Source organism: Gymnodraco acuticeps, unplaced genomic scaffold (assembly GCF_902827175.1).
Source record: "Gymnodraco acuticeps unplaced genomic scaffold, fGymAcu1.1, whole genome shotgun sequence".
Classification (NCBI taxonomy): Eukaryota; Metazoa; Chordata; class Actinopteri; order Perciformes; family Bathydraconidae; genus Gymnodraco; species Gymnodraco acuticeps.
In genome coordinates this window covers 9,992-26,887 of record NW_022990820.1, presented here as the reverse complement: position 1 = coordinate 26,887, position 16,896 = coordinate 9,992, and the positions used below count along the sequence as shown (strand labels likewise).

The window sequence follows — 16,896 nt, the reverse complement described above, 5'->3', positions numbered from 1 at the left end:
GCTTGCTCCACATCGCTCAAAATGGCTCAATAGGCACACTGTGGACACTAATTAGAAGAACGCAGACTAAAACAGACGAATCAGACGACTAAATATGATCTTAACATTAATGCTGTAAAAATTATCGCGTTAACGGTGGTATTGTATCGATACACGTTAAAAAATGTTATATAAACTGTAGCATGATATCCCTCCGAAAGATGGTCTTACACTTGACTGATGATTTTGTATTTATTGAAAACTCCAAAAACCAACGTAAGAGCTACACAAAGACTCAAAACAACAAATACATTTAAGCTACATCCGAGCATTACTTTAGAATACCATTAAACAAGTGAACTTCAAATAGTTAGCAAAGTTATAATACAGTATAAATGAATTAAGACACACACACACCACATTTTTACATTACAGTTAACACTAACCTTGTGCCTCTTCGGTCCCCGATACTTAAATGTAAACTTTATCTTTTGATACCGCCGTATTTAAATGTTGATATCTCCGTTAATATCTGTACTTTATCTCCGTTCTTTTTCTCCGTCAAGTTGTTGCTTTGGGAACAGTAACTTCCTGCTAATAGCGCAAAGTCGCCTTCAAAATAAAAGCATGTCTATATAAAACAGGAAGTTACGTTAAGACATGTATACAATTGCAATGAAAGAAAGTAAGCCTGGTGATTCCCATCCCTATTGTTTACTATTTGATGTAGATCTGAGGCCATGCAATGAAAAACATTTTTGAAAAAAATCCTGTTGGAATAATATCAAGGCAGCAGGAGGAGGATTTCAGAAGTTGTATAATGTCCTCTAGGTTTTTATCATTAATGATGGAATTGTGTCATGGTGTTTGAATTGATTTGAAGTGAACACAGAGACAACACATATGCTGTTCCTGATGCAGAGGCACTGACTGCTTGTCTGATTTTCTGAATGTTTCAGTGAAGGAGGCAAAATCATTGTACGCCCTGGTGGATAAATTCAGAGGCTACTGACACTGGGGGGTTAGTTAGTCTGTCAACGGTAGCAAACAAGGCACGTGCGTTGTTTTTGTTTTTGGCAATGATGTCAGAGAAGAAAGACTTTTATGCATTTTTCAATTCCAAATTATAAATGCCAAGTGTCTCTTTATAGATTTCAAAATGGAGATTTGTTTTTCGCCACCTGCATTTAGCAGGTCATGGCCTTTCTGCATGGAGATATTTTCTTGCCAGACACTTCCTTTACCCTGGTGGGAGCAATGGCATCTATAACATTTTCCAGTCATACTGGGAGCTGCTGACTTCACTTAAGCTCTGTAGTCAGCAACAGATCATGATCCATGGAGAGACAGAACTCTTCCAGGTGTGCCTCCTCAATGATCGTCCAGTCTAGTCGGCACCGGCAGGAACAGACATGATGCGTATCAACTGGACTGGACAAAGAGGATAAGAGAAAAGAGAGCAGGAGGTGAAAAACACACTAACAGCCTGTCTGGCACCATCGCCTGGTGCATTGAGCACAGTGCGTTTACATGTGTTTAAATGACAGTGATGATGATGATATCTAACATAAAAAGGACATTCTTATATCAAAATATGTCAACTCAAACATCACTTAACATCTACGACATATTGCAAATGCAGTCTGCAACACATACTAAGATAAAGCGACTTGCAATTTGAGAAGAAACTAGCAGAAACTATCAAAGCATTCTTCATAATCAGTAAACCTGCAGATTTTAACTTTAGAGGTTTTTAATCTGATGTATCCCCTAACCCCTAACAAGTTACAATGTTACCACACGATAAGATTGTGCATTCTTTATGCTCAAACACAGAATAAAGTCAAGTAACGGTCATCACATTTCACCTACTTATCTTCCTACAAACAATATTTAGCTGTAGGCCTTGAGAAAAAAAGAAGTGGAGAAGTGTTCTTTTATTATTCTTTACCTGGTTCTTGTGCCCCTAGCGGTTGGTGCTCCTCTTTTCGCGGGTCTTTTTCAATCAGCTCTCTGGCAACATCGAAACACTCTTCCCTTCGTTTGTCACGGATTTTGCTCTGGATTCCTTCAGTCAACTTCTCCTTTGCTGAATTCCTCAGAACCTCTTTCAGCACATTGCCCTCCTCTATTATGATCAGTTTGTCATACAGAAATCTTTTGTTGGCAGAATGTTTTTTTTCCCCACAGCATTTCGATCTGACACACAATGGCAAGACAAAAGCCCCTAAAATAATTCCAAATAGAATCCAGCCACCGATAAACTAAAGAAAGAAAGAAAGATGGTTATAACACAACACTTCAAACTGATGCTGATAAAGTAGATCCAGAGAGGAAGCACTCACCCGGGATGTTGTCTTCAGTTCAGATTTAAGAACTTTCTCGTTGACTTTGATATCCTTCTCAGCTTTGCAGGCTAACGTTGCCTGTTGTTCAGAGCCGTCATTCTGACAGCAAACATACCAGTCTCCATCGAGGAACAAAAAAGCAACCCACAGCAAGCCGACTAAAAATGCCCTTAAAAAATGATGGGCATAAAAACAGCAAAGACCGCAGGGGCATTTACAATGTGAGGAATAGTATCTACAGACGCTTTGGAACGAGCTGTCCAACAAAAGTATTAATTAAAAAATGATAACGGGTGGCAGAAGCATGTACAGGTTGCAGTTCGAGGCTTGTGGTTCGCAGGTGCAGGCTAAATCCCTGTTGAGCAAAATAGTGTAGGTGAAGATAGATATGACCGCAGCGTAGGTGCTCAGCTTCTCAGTGGCGATTTTTGTTATAAGGCTCTGCATCTTTGATGTGCGGCTGGCATCAACTGACAATGATCACAGTTCTGCAGCTGCATATTTATTTATACCCGCAAAAAAAGCATTTCCTGTTCGTTTTTACAAGCAGAGACGCTGTAAAGTCTTCTGTCAGAACAAGACTTTACAGTGATAGCATTGCAATCACCATTTCCTCCAATGTCTGTTTCCTTGTGTCTTACATAGTTGTTTTTATCCATCTTTGCTTCAACACTATCATGGTAGAATATGGTATGATCGTAGTGTACAGGGAATCATGGATATACAATTAAGTGCTGTAAGTCATGCCATGAGTTTCTTAGAAGGGGCCACCAGTACTAATGGTACACAAAGTCTCCCTATGCAGTCTGTGTTTTGTGATCACCCGCTGCAGTGGACATCAAGAACTGATTCACTGGCCCTGTAATCGACTCAGTGGAAAAGTTTTTTTTTGTCTTTGTCTTTATTTGACTAAGGACCATACTGAAAAGCGGAGATGTTGAAATGATATTGTCGAATGTCAAGTTTTTCCACCGTTTGTTTTCTTATCATTTCATTATAAAAATGAATTCACAGATCATTGTATGTAACAAATAGGCCTACATGAAAATCCTCCAGAACTCTCTCAGAATGGCAACAACTGTGTTTGTGTTTTGTTTCAGTGAACCTTTGAAGATGGGGTGATATGCAATTACACAGGATGCAGCAAAAGTTGTGCAGCACAAGATGGAAAATAAGGGCCTGAGAGGACACATCACAAGTGCATGTGGTCGTATGTGGTGATATTGTTATGTGCTGAGTTTTTGGTATATTTCAGGTGTTGGCATCTTAAACCCGGCTCTACACACTTTCTCAGAAACTTACAAAGTGGAGGTGTGAAAACCAGATGCAGAAATATATCATATATGAAAATAAAAGCAAACAGTTAGCTTGGTTTAGTGAAATTCTCACACAATGTATGAAGAGAAACGACTAACAAAGCAACACCTGGGTGTTTACTGATGTTTTTGTAATTTACTATATAATTAGAGGTCAGAAATTATATACCATAACAAGAACTCATTAATAAGTATGAAACCAGGACAGTGGCTTTAAATGTTGGCAAAAACAGGTATTTTTTAAATGTAATTAAATGATCTTAATACATTCTCCACAGTGGTGTAAAGTAACTAAGTGCATTTACTCAAGTACGTAATTAAAATGTTGAGGAACTTAGAGACATGATTATCTCCATTTTCTGCTACTTTGTACTTCTACTCCACTACATGTATTTAATACCTTTAGTTACTTTACAGATGTGGATGAATGATGTGAAATATAATCAAGTGTTAAATCAGACTTTAATTCCACCTGGAGTAAATTCACCAGCTACCCTGCAGTATACAAAGTCATTCAGACTAGCTGCACCTTTACCAGCTTTGAGAACACTTTAATGATCAATCATTATAAAACATATCATATATGTTATTCTGAAATGGACCAGTCTGCACAATGACTACTTTTGGTACTTTAAGTATATGTTGATGGCGCTAATACTTTTCTACTTTTACTCAAGTAATATTTTGAATGCAGGACTTTTACTTGTAACATATAGTATTCCTACACTCTGGGCACTTCTGCTTTTACTCAAGTACAATATCTGAGTACTTCTTCCAACTCTAAAGGGTCTTTATTCATTCTTCACCACTGGAGCAGCTGGCAGGCTTTATCCCCATTTGACTCTTGTTGTTTCTTGGTTCCGGGAAACAGTGTCAGAGTGAGAGCTCTTCTCCTTCTTCTTCTTCTCTTCTCTGCTCCTCCTCCGTCTCCTCCGCTAGCTTAGCCTGCTAGCCTACCTCAGGTAAACATGGCCCTGTCCCAGGCTCTGTCAGAGGAGGAGTTCCATCGGATGCAGGTGAGATACATGAAAAATAAACCCGACATGTGTTGTTTCCGGTCGGTGGACTGTCAGTAGTGTGATGTCACACCTGTCAGTTGCTGCAGGTGTGACATCACTGACAGTTAGCTCTCTCATGCTAACCGTTAGTAGCTGTTAGAAGTTAACGGTTGTCCAAAAGCTTATCCTGTAACATATTATTATTAATTGAACAATGTCAGGTCAGTTTGAGAAGAAGCACAAGTCATTAAATCACATACTGAGAGAAAATATATTTGTATTGACAGTTTACAACAGTATGCTAGCTCAGTTAGCTCAAGCTAGCTTAGCATCCTCTGCTGGTAGAGAAACATGTAGCTTTCCTGAAGCTAACCCTTATTTTTATCTGCAGTATGCTAACATGTTAGCATCCACGGGACAGATCACGGGGTCTCAGAGGGGTTTCTGTTTGATTGAACAGCCCAGTGTTAGCTGTCATTTATAGCAAAGTAATTATACATTTAATACAAGTACACAGTGTGTAAACAGGCAGATGTGGAAGAAGTAATCGGATCCTTTACTGCAGTATTAGTACTAATGCCTCACTGTTAAAATGAGTAGGAGGATTTTTCTCAGTTCATCATTCAGTATGACAGCCATTCAACATTAACACATCTGCAGACATGTTTTTACTGGAGAGGAAGGGGAAGGATAACTCATCTGAAAAATAAACTAAAGTTGATGGGAGGAAATGTATTGGAAAGTACAACATTTACCTTTGAGATGTAGTTGTGTGGAAGTAAAAAGAAGCAGAAAATACTCAATAAAATAATTGAGTAAATGTACTTAGTTTACTTATATAATATTTTTGATATGCTACCTTTTAACCTGTTGTATTTATAGTTACCATCTGCCCGATTGCTGGCTATATGTATATTAAGCTTTTAGACATTTTGCATCGTTATGTATATTTTCTGCAACTGCTGCACAAGCATTGCCCTGAGGATACAAACAGTTCTCTTATCTTGTTTACTCTATTTTCTCTATTTTCTTTGTATTGAAGCACTTCGTACAGGTAGTTACAGTACGATAACTGTCTGGGTTTGGACCAGGGAGCTGGTATCAATGATAATATGTCTTTAATTACTGTGCTGTGAGGAAAACATTATCTGGCAACACAGCTGAGAAGTGATTTAACGTGTTAGCCAATTTTAGACACATTTCTACACCAATTATAGTTATTTCTGCTGTTATTGCCAGTTTGACTTTATGTCCATTTCTAACACTACATTGTTTGTCTGTTTTCGTCTTTCTCTCTGACAACACGCTAAGCTGTGTGTTAGACACTGTTTAACAAAGTCTGCCCAACAGAAAATATGTAGTCACGAGGAGCAGTTTCACGCTTCTATTCACTTTTAGGAGCAGGGTGAAAGGTCATAGTGATATTGTGTGTGTGTGTGTGTGTGTGTGTGTGTGTGTGTGTGTGTGTGTGTGTGTGTGTGTGTGTGTGTGTGTGTGTGTGTGTGTGTGTGTGTGGTGTGTGTGTGTGTGTGTGTGTGTGTGTGTGGTGTGTGTGTGTGTGTGTGTGTGGTGTGTGTGTGTGTGTGTGTGTGTGTGTGTGTGGTGGTGTGTGTGTGTGTGTGTGTGTGATGTGTGTGTGTGTGTGTGTGTGTGTGTGTGTGTTGTGTGTGTGTGTGTGTGTGTGTGTGTGTGGTGTGTGTGTGTGTGTGTGGTGTGTGTGTGTGGTGTGTGTGTGTGTGTGGTGTGTGTGGTGTGTGTGTGTGTGTGTGTGTGTGTGTGTGTGGTGTGTGTGTGTGTGTGTGTGTGTGTGTGGTGTGTGTGTGTGTGTGTGTGTGTGTGTGTGTGTGTGTGTGCAGGCTCAGCTGCTGGAGCTCAGGACTCAGAACTACCAGCTGTCTGATGATCTCAGGAAGAACTCGGCCGGTAAAACACCTCTGCATGTTTCCTGATAATAATCTATATATTGGATATTTGTAGTTTTCCTGTTAATGACTTCAGACTGACATCACTTTCCCTTCTGCTCTCTACAAAGCAGTTTTTATTTAACAGATATTCTTTTTAAGACCAAGCAAGCGTTTAAGTGTTTTAATGTTGCTTTGGTTCGTTTCCTCTCTTACAATAACTCTTCATATTCTATGGCGGCCTTCCCCTAACAAAAGGAAATCCTCAATTAGCATAGAGAGTGATTCGTCTGATTAAGTCCAACTTTAAAGAAATGTACTTTAATTTAGGTCCTCCAGAAAAGCCTTGCCTTGTGCAGGATTGTTATGTTTAATCAGTTGAATTTAGTAACAGGTGAACAGAGAAATTCAGCAAAGGTTTGTTTTCTTCATAAAATAAATAATGAACTTGTGATTTTGTATAATTTACTCAGGTTACGCTGTGAAGACTTTCAGCCTGCAGACTGCTTACATACAGTTTACCTCAGGAATAATCATGTATGTTATAAATGAATGATTCATTGTTCATCAATAATGTTTGTTGTGTTTCAGAACTGAACGCCGTCCGTCAGAAAAATGCGGTTTTGGAAAGAGATTTTGTCAAAGCACAGAAGGTAAGGATGCTTTATTTGAATAGAAATTGTTATTATTTTCTGAACAAAGACTGATTTTTTCCACTTGGATTTGGTGGTCTGATGTACAATGTGGTTTTGCTCTTATAATAAAGATATATAAAGAAAATGACTAGTTGTCTGACCCAGATGTGTTTATATACATCAGTGTGATTGCTTTGTCTCCCCAGGCTTTGAATAAGAGCAAGAAGGCTCAGGTGAGTTGTGTTTGTTATGCTTACTGCAGGATTACACGTTGTCCCCACCTGCATGACTGATTCAAGTACATTTCACAGTAGTATTGTATCTCAATTGTTTTTGTTTGTTTAAATATGAGTGTCTCATTTCAGTAGTTTTAACATTGTCTAATACCAGTCTTGTTTATTTCTAAATATTAGATTACCAAAGTGACTGGTTTCTTTTTCAAATCTTTTCTTGTTTGTAAGTTTCGTTTTTACCCACGGTCATGGTCCTGAGCATTACATTCGTTTTAATGCAACGAAAATAAAGAAATGTATTTATAGAACATGGACTGTAAGCATTTATTATAAATAATTGATATCTTTGTTGTTGTTGTTGTTGTTGTTGTTGTTGCAGGAGGTGGAGGCGCTGCTGAGTGAGAATGAGATGCTTCAGGGGAAACTCCACAGTCAGGAGGAAGACTTCAGACTACAGAACAGCACGCTGATGACCGAGCTCTCGAAGGTAGCTCTCTCTCTCTCTCTCTCTCTGTGTGTGTGTGTGCATCACATCCTACTAACATGTAGAATATATCACTTTATCTAACTGACTCTGTTTCTAATCATTCAAATATCCCACAGTTAGCAACAAATTAAAACATCAGAAGCTCCAGTGCTCAATCAATGCCACATAAGAGGCGTTCAGGAACAGTGCAGAGTGTCGGTCACCCATGTTTTGGCAGCGCTTAGAGTCCAATTACTGTATTAAGGCCAACTAGAGGCTGTAGTTATTAAAAATCAAAGTGAGATGGAAAAATAAGAAACTTTTTATTTGATTTATTCCTTTATTTAACAGGGACAGTGCACATTAATTAACATCCCTGTAAATGTGCCAGAGTTAGCCAAGAGGCTATTTTTCATCTGTAGTCCCTGGACAGATTTTACAAGTCAACCTAAAACACAGTTAATTTTAAACAAGGAAATACAATCAAATTAAAACATGCAACATACATTCCTGGAATACTTCAATAAAAATAAATAAAAGACAGAACAATAAAACAAAACAAATTAAACAAAACAATGGATGGATGGGTGGGTGGGGTGGGTAGGTGGATGGGTGGGTAGGTGGGTGGGTAGATGGGTGGGTAGGTGGATGGTTGGGTGGGTGGGTGGGTGGATGGTTGGGTAGGTAGGTGGGTGGGTGGGTAGATGGATAGATACTTTATTGATCCCAATTTAGGAAATGTTTGCGTTGCAGCAGCATAAAAAAGCAAGGCAATGTACATAAGATACATTTAAGACACAAGAAATAAACAGTCCAAAATATTTCTGAAATAGAAATAAAATAGCATTAAAAATAAAAAAAGTTAAAGAATATAAAATATAATAAAAAAAATAATATATATATAAATGTGGAAAATATACAAGTAGAAATACACATTTCCAGTAACAAATATAATGCAGGATATTATTGTACAAAATGAAATAGAATATGAATGTAAAATGTCAGTAAGTCCAGTAATCAAGAGACGCTATGGAGCAGACAGTTCTCTGCCAGCCAGAGGGGATTTGTTATAGAGTTTTATGTATGCACCACGACATCACGTCACATTCCTCGTACCTGGTAATAAACCTGATTCTGGTTCTGTTTGGTTCCAGCTGTGTACGCAGATCGAGGAGCTGGAGCAGGAGAACCAGGGTCTGAAGGACGGAGCAGCCTCTGCACCCAGCCCCCCCCCAAACCCCACCTCCAGTCCTGTGGATGGAGAGCTGCTCCGCCTGCAGGCCGAGAACTCCACCCTGCTGAAGAAAATGAAAAGTGAGTTCTTATCTGTTTCATTGTGTTGCACTGTTGGAGGAGCCTGTGACCTAAGCATTGCATTGTCATAACTACACTGTAGCTGTGAGAACCTTGTAGCTGCCAGCTCAGGTTAAGTGCAGTGTGGAAGATGTGACTTTCTCTATTCTTAAGAATAAAAGACACAACTAATTACGATACACCATACAGACAAAATAAATCAAAGTCACCTTTATTGTCAGAATGTCTACATACAGAAATCTTGAAATACCGTTTCTTGCAGTCCCACAGTGTGACACATAAAACCAGATACAAAAGGTGCCTAGATAACGGGGTATAAAACTAAGTAATAGTAGTAATAAGTACTTTTTTAATAATATATTTAAAAAACACAATCCACAGAACATGAATTGACATTACAGTTTCAGTGCAGTAGCTGCGGAGATGTGTGTGTGTGTGTGTGTGTGTGTGTGTGTGTGTGTAATGTGTGTGTGTGTGTGTGTGTGTGTGGTGTGTGTGTGTGTGTGTGTGTGTGTGTGGTGTGTGTGTGTGTGTGTGTGTGTGTGTGTGTGTGTGTGTGTGTGTGTGTGTGTGTGTGTGGTGTGTGTGTGTGTGCTGTGTGTGTGTGTGTGTGTGTGTGTGTGTGTGTTTGTGTGTGTGTGTGTGTGGTGTGTGTGTGTGTGTGTGTGTGTGTGTGTGTGGTGTGTGTGTGTGTGTGTGTGTGTGTGTGTGTGTGTGTGTGTGTGTGTGTGTGTGTGTGTGTGTGTGTGTGTGTGTGTGTGTGTGGCTGTGTGTGTGTGTGTGTGTGTGTGTGTGTGTGGTGTGTGTGTGTGTGTGTAAAACTCTCGCGAGAGTTTGCAAGTCACGTGGCTGAATGTTTACGTTTAGCAGGCAGCCTTTCAGTTACTCGTTACGATCGGTGGGCCACCACAGCAACTGATGGTGAGAAGCTAAACTATCTATTAATGATGTCAATGACAGGAGTGTGATTGTTGAAATAGGGAGTTAGCGGTCTTGCTGTTCAAAGAAGAATGACAACACTGTAGATCACCAACACTACGGTTTATTTTTTATTCACAGGCAAGTCAACGTTGTCGCAGTAAAAGTCCCAAGATAGCTCCTGGTGCAATAAAACGTTCCCTTTCAGTGTTTTACTATTATGTCTGATGTTTCTCTATTAATATTGCTGCTGCATTAATGTGTATGTTGCATCATGTTACTGCTGTAGATGTGTTTCCGAGTCGCTCCGATTACAACGAGAGTTACAACGAGAACGTGACGTCATATGTACACAAGACGGATCCTTTCTAGCCATAACCGGGTTTTAAGATGCTCTTAATCAAAGGTGTCCACAGTAGTTACAAATAGAGCTGCAATGATAAATAGATAACTTGATCAAACAGAAAATATAATTTAAATTAGCACTCATTTCCACATTTTCAAGCTAAAATATCAAAACACTGATTCCAGCTTTGGATCCAATGCTTGATTTGCCAGAAAAAAAACAATATAATAGTTAACTTTTTGTGTTTTTAGACACTGCTGTTTGAAAGGGACAAGATATCTCCTTGGGCTGAGGGGAAATATTACCTTTGACAAAATAACATTTATTAATAATAGAAATAATTATTATCATTGTTTTATTATTTTAAATCCATCATATTACTTATTAGCCAAACAGGAAACATGCACAAGCCACATATATATATTTTATTGAATTCCTGTGGTGTTTAATAAATAAATGATTCTTCCTGCAGCTCTCCAGGAGCGCTTCGACATGGAGCAACAGAAACAGCCGGTCGCCGAGGGCAACCAGAACGCTGCCATGGAGACAGCCGGCGCCAACGGAGTCTCTGATGCCACAGGGAAGGGGGAGGAGCCGACATCAGTGGGAGCCAATGAGAGACTAGAACAGGTGACAAAATATTTCTTGGGAATATTTCAATTTTTTCTTTTAAAACCCGGTCTTATTTTTTGGCAATAAATATTTATAATACAAGTTTAATTTGAAGGATAATGATAAAGCATTATGTTTTACATTGTTCTGATCCCTGTTATTTAATATATCAACTCTAATTTATTGATTTTCTAGTTTTTAATTGTTAAGAAAATGCCACAAAATTGTAAAGTGGGAGTTTAACACTTACAACTTACATTTGATAATTTATTGCATTTTTTTGTGTGTTTGTATTTTATGTAATTTCCTGTTTGCAGAAGGAGGCTCAGCTGGAACACAAAGAGAAACAGCTACATGGTGATTTTAAACTTTATCACATATAGCATTTCCCTTTTAAAACACAAACTCCTGTCTTTTCATTCGATCTTCAATAGTTCTCTCGTCTCTGGAAAACACACTTATCTTATGCAATTTGATTTAACCAGTTACCATGTCATATGTATGAGTTAGTAGTTGACTTAAAGACCATTTCATCAATTGAATTTCACATTGCTTAAATAGAGTGCCGCAGTGACGCATCCTAAAACCCGGAAGTAAACTCCTTCCGGTTCCTTCGTCAAAAAGCAAAGCTATCTCTCCATAGGATTTAGGAAAACAGCTGGAAATAAGGTCTGTGGTTGAAACACATTTAAGAGACGGGTTTTGTTCAGCCGGATAATCTCCACATGTCTATCCTACAGAAGCAAAATGCTAACGTTATGCTATAAAGGAACTACAGCAGGGTCGCTGCTTCAACGTCACGCCAACTTAAGATCCATATTCAAACACACAGATTCTAAATGGAACAAGTTGAAGCGTTAGTTTGAACAGATTGCAGGAGGCAGGGACTTGCTTTCAAGCAGAACTAACTTAGAGGAGTGTTTACGTGTTCGGCGTAATGACGTTCAACGTCCTCCACGACTTCTGTAGTCCTATTCAGCCACTTGGTAACAACCATCGTTTCTCAGACACGTCAACTCTTCAGAAATCACCAGTGCTGATGGATTTAATGTCGTAGAACAAAACGTGATCCGTCTCTTCAATGCGTCTCAACCACAGACCTTAGTTCCAGATATTTTCCTAAACCCTATGGAGAGATCCCATTGGCTCTGAGACGAGGGAACAGGAAGTGGTGAAATGCTGACTCACTTCCGGGTTTTAGGACGCGTCACTGTGGCACTCTATTCTGCGATATTGTATCAATGATCAGATTACTTTAAGCATTGTTTAAGAAATACAGCCACTGTTTAAAGGTTAAAACTTGTGTTACACTAAATATGTTACTTATAAAAGATAAAAACATGTGAATCCACCAGTTTGACCCTTTTTATCACGCTTGTTGCACTAAATACTCAAATATCAGCCAGACATCTGTTACAGTAACATTACAACTCTTCCTCCTATTGTCATGTTTTCTTCCTGCTTGTCATTATTTGAAATCTGGTTTCTATTTGATAATTAAGGATAAAGTCTAAGCCTGGCTTTATTAAAGCGTAGAGCAGCTAGCTGGCTCAGGGCAGACACACACTACCAGCTGACGGACATCACAATGTGTAACTGAGGAAATATCAGGAGCATCATTCTGATATGCAAGTTATTTTCTGGCAAAGCTGCAACGCCACAACCAATTTGACTTACCTGATTGTAGAGAGGACAGTAACTGTTACCAAAACACTACTGCAGTCTACATACTTGATATATGATGGAAGTCATTGGGAAGTTTTCATTTTGTCTGGGTGATCAAGTCTGTGTTTTGAAATTCGAGATTTGAAACACTTTTTTTGGAGGGAAACGTGTTTTTTGTATCTTCGGATAACCGCCCAATTTCTGCACGATGTGAGACAGGTTTATGATTTTACCTTGTGGTTATTTATTGTTAAATTATGACATCACTCATCCGTCTTTGTTTGGTTTCATACTATCAGATATATCAGGAAAAAACAAAACAAGTATTGATAACCAGTTGATATCAAGAAAGTCAGAAAGTGTCCATTATGGCAACTTAAAAGGAAGTGAAATGCATGAACATTAGCAGGAATGTGTGGTTATTAACATGTTTTAATGGCCTGAATAAGAAAAGCTCAGACATTTGTTAAAAACAATTATTAAGAAACACCTCACAACTCAGTAAAATGTTTTAAATGTTGACTTTATTTGATCATTTTAAAACAATAATTAGCGAACTGTTGATAGTTTGCCCTTTGGTTTATTATATTTTTGAAAGCTTAAAACCTAAAAGCAGCAAGTTTCAGCATGAGATGGACTTGATAAACCTTTATAAGCACCGTAACTTACATGATCTGTGTCACGAATAGTTGTCTTTGTGACATTGTGGGACAGGATTATTATTTCCTAAAGCGTGATCCAGTGTATCCTAAAGGAGATATCAAAGGAAGCATTGAAGCTCCTTTCCTATCATTTAGTCAAAGTCAACTTTATTGTCAATCTCTAAATGTGTTTGTACTCACATTTGTACATTTTGTACAAAATAACACATTCAAATACAAGAACATGACATTACATTATTACATGTCACTTGTTAGACGCTTTTATCCAAAGCGACTTACATACTCAATACTGTGGGCAATCCCCACAGGAGCAATTTGGGGTGAAGTGTCTCAAGGACACAACGACATGCTGACTGCAGTGGGGTTTGAACCTGCTGTGAACCCCCTGATCCCAACGCACAACCCACTGCGCCGCACGCCCCCATCAGCACACTCAATAATGACAAAAAACCACAAAATAACCGTTTACTTCAAAAATAACCGTTTACAGAATTCAAACCGCTCTCATGGTGTTTGCCTTTGCTGCTCAGCCAGAGAAACTCAGGTGATAATTGGGTGGTGCAGAGAGGAGCTGGTGTAGTGTGTGTCTGGCCTAACAGACTCCCCCCTGCTGTGTGCGGCGCCCCCTTTAGGCCTGTCAGAGAAGAGCGTAGAGAAGATTGTAGCTAAGCAGGCAGCGATAGGCTGGTCGGCTGCTCTCTGTCCAATAACTCACTGCTTTGGACCAGAGCTGGAGATGGCACTGAACACCGAGCAGGAGGAGAAGAGGCTGCTGAGGGAGCAGATCCATGCCCTGGAGGTACACACACACACACACACGCACGCACGCACACAACAGAACACACGCACAAAACACACACACACACGCACACACACAATTATTGAATTATGTCCCCAGTTCTTTTTAACCTTTATATTGATGATCTGTCCAAGCGACTGAAAGCCTACTGGATGCATGATTGGTAGCACTCTAGTGAACCATATTATGTATGCAGATGATCTTGTTGTGCTGAGTCCATCTAGCGCTGGTCTTCAGCAGCTTCTTGCTGTTTGTTCTGTGTATGGTGTGGAGCATGACATCAAATACAACGCCAGTAAGAGTGCTGTCATGATCTTTAGAACCAAAGAAGATAAATGTCTTAAATTTCCTGATTTTAAATGTTCTGATTTTAATCTTAGTGTCTGTAATAAGTTAAAATATCTTGGACACTTTATCACAGAACAAATGACAGATGATGAAGATATTTATAGGCAATGCCGCATGATGTCTGCACAAGCAAACATTCTCCTACGTAAGTTTGGTGCATGTACAGATGGAGTGAAGATGTCTCTGTTCAGAGCATATTGCACACCGCTCTATACGGCAAGTAGCTTATAATGATGCCATGAGAATATTGCTGAAGAGACCTCGATGGTCTAGTGCAAGTGAAATGTTTGTGGCTGCAGGAGTCAATACTCTACAAGCTGTTTTAAGAAATCTTATGTATAAATGTATTTGCCGGCTTAATGACTCTGATAATGAAATCCTCTCGGCCTTATCGAACATAAGGTTTAGTACTACACGCTACCAATCGCAGCTGTGGAGACATTGGTATAGTTGTCTCTTTGTAGGACACTGATTTAAATTATTCTTAAACTATGAATTATTTTTATGCTGTGTATGTAATTTATTATATGTAATGCCTTGTCTTTTATCTGGACCCTGAGTCTGTAATAAACACACACACACAGTACGTGAACAGAACACGCACAAAACACACATACGCACAGAACACACACACATGTAAACCACACACATGCACAAAACACACACACATGCACATAACACACACCCACACACAACTGTATTGGTCACACATCTACTCACTCTTTACTTCAGCTGCTCTAAAACAAGTTCACAGAAAACCAGACAACACTCGACCGACACAACTACACTCTCAAGGAGCCCATTAGAAAACATCAACAGGCTATTTACAAACATGATTAGCTAACAAACTAAATGAGTTATCCCTGATATTTTATTTTAATATATCCTATGTACTTATATTTGTTTTTTTAACATTCATAGTTTTTTATTGGTCAAAATTGTATTTATTTTCTTTTTGTTGGTTTGTTTTGAATGTGAAGCATTTTGGGGCTACACGTCTTCAGGAGAGATGCTTTGTAATTAAATCAAGTTGAAATATATCACAATTTACTTATATTACTACAAAAAAACGATGTAGATTAGCTCTAATTTCTCTACAAATTATCCCACAATTCAACATGTTTCCTGAAGTCCATGTTTTCTCATATTTTCACCAGACTGGTGCTTTGGTATTTAAATGACCAACAGCTATTGGAAAATAAAGGGTTTATAGAAATGTGGTATATCTCCAACAATCAGAGAGTACTGCTACCTCAAGTTTGTGGGAAATCTGGACTTGCTGGAGTTCAATTTGCCAAATGTGCCACTCCCAAAAACACGAGAGAAAGGCCTGTGTGTGTTTTGTAGTGTAGATTTAAATGCTTGTTTATATGTGTAAACAAAAACCGTTTCTCTGTTGTTCTCTTGACTCTGAAACTGTACTAACACATTTCCTCCTGTCTGCCTTCAGGCGTCCAAACAGGCAGAAATCACCAAACTGCAGGAAGAGATAACAAAGGTAAATTATCAGGCAGCATGACGCCTTCATTGATCGATTGATTAACTTAATTGAGCTACTGGTTTGACTCCTGGCTAATTGGAGACTGATTACAACTCAACGAGTGAATATCAGAAGTTTATCACAATGTTTTTAACGTCCTGCCTGTCTCTTCTCCAGCTGACTGACAAGTTAAAGAAGAAGCAGGAGAGGTGAGAGACCTTTTTAAAGTTTGACTGATAATCACATCTGCTCGTCATCGAAACTGTAAATACATACTTATTTTTCTTCCTGTAACGTCAGAAAAGGTTGAATTCACAGCAGAGTGTTTTGAATTATAATTAAATGAGATGTTTATCTACCACTTATCTCCTCTCGTGGCTTTCAAGTCAAATTATAGAAGCGTTGTAAAAGTCAGACTGGATGAAATTAACTTAAAGCAGATGTTTATCTGATTGAATTCCAGACGGAACAGATAAGATAATGAATAAAACACTGCTGGATTATAACGTGTGCTTCTCTCTTGTAGTTTTCAGCGTCTGCAGGGAGAGAAGGAGGCTCTGTACAACGACAGCAGGTCAGAACTGAGATTATAATACTTCTGCTACTACTACTGCTATTACTACTACTGCTATTACTACTACTACTGCTATTACTACTGCTATTACTACTACTGCTACTAATACTACTACTACTACTACTACTACTACTACTACTGCTATTACTACTGCTATTACTACTGCTATTACTACTACTGCTACTACTACTACTACTACTACTACTACTACTACTGCTATTACTACTACTACTGCTATTACTACTACTACTACTACTACTGCTACTACGACTACTACTACTGCTATTACTACTACTACTACT

At 38.8% G+C, this 16,896-nt stretch overlaps 1 protein-coding gene and 1 long non-coding RNA gene across 2 annotated transcripts; one reads left to right on the top strand and one right to left on the bottom strand.

Moving 5' to 3' along the window:
- Nucleotides 1-212: 212 nt before the first annotated feature.
- On the bottom strand, nt 213-2,792 carry LOC117557146. Its single transcript, XR_004570665.1, has 3 exons — nt 2,325-2,792; nt 1,931-2,243; nt 213-1,410 (listed from the first exon to the last, which is right to left on the bottom strand). It is a non-coding gene; the product is annotated as an uncharacterized LOC117557146 (long non-coding RNA).
- A 1,726-nt stretch (nt 2,793-4,518) lies between these two features.
- LOC117557142 (GRIP1-associated protein 1-like) lies at nt 4,519-16,613 on the top strand. The gene is made up of 12 exons (XM_034232833.1): nt 4,519-4,659; nt 6,498-6,564; nt 7,134-7,195; nt 7,384-7,410; nt 7,790-7,897; nt 9,031-9,190; nt 10,927-11,084; nt 11,384-11,423; nt 14,026-14,192; nt 15,991-16,038; nt 16,198-16,229; nt 16,547-16,613. The coding sequence occupies exons 1-12, from the start codon at nt 4,612-4,614 to the stop codon at nt 16,611-16,613; spliced, it is 984 nt and encodes a 327-aa protein (XP_034088724.1). The 5' UTR covers nt 4,519-4,611.
- The last annotated feature ends 283 nt before the right edge of the window (nt 16,614-16,896 follow it).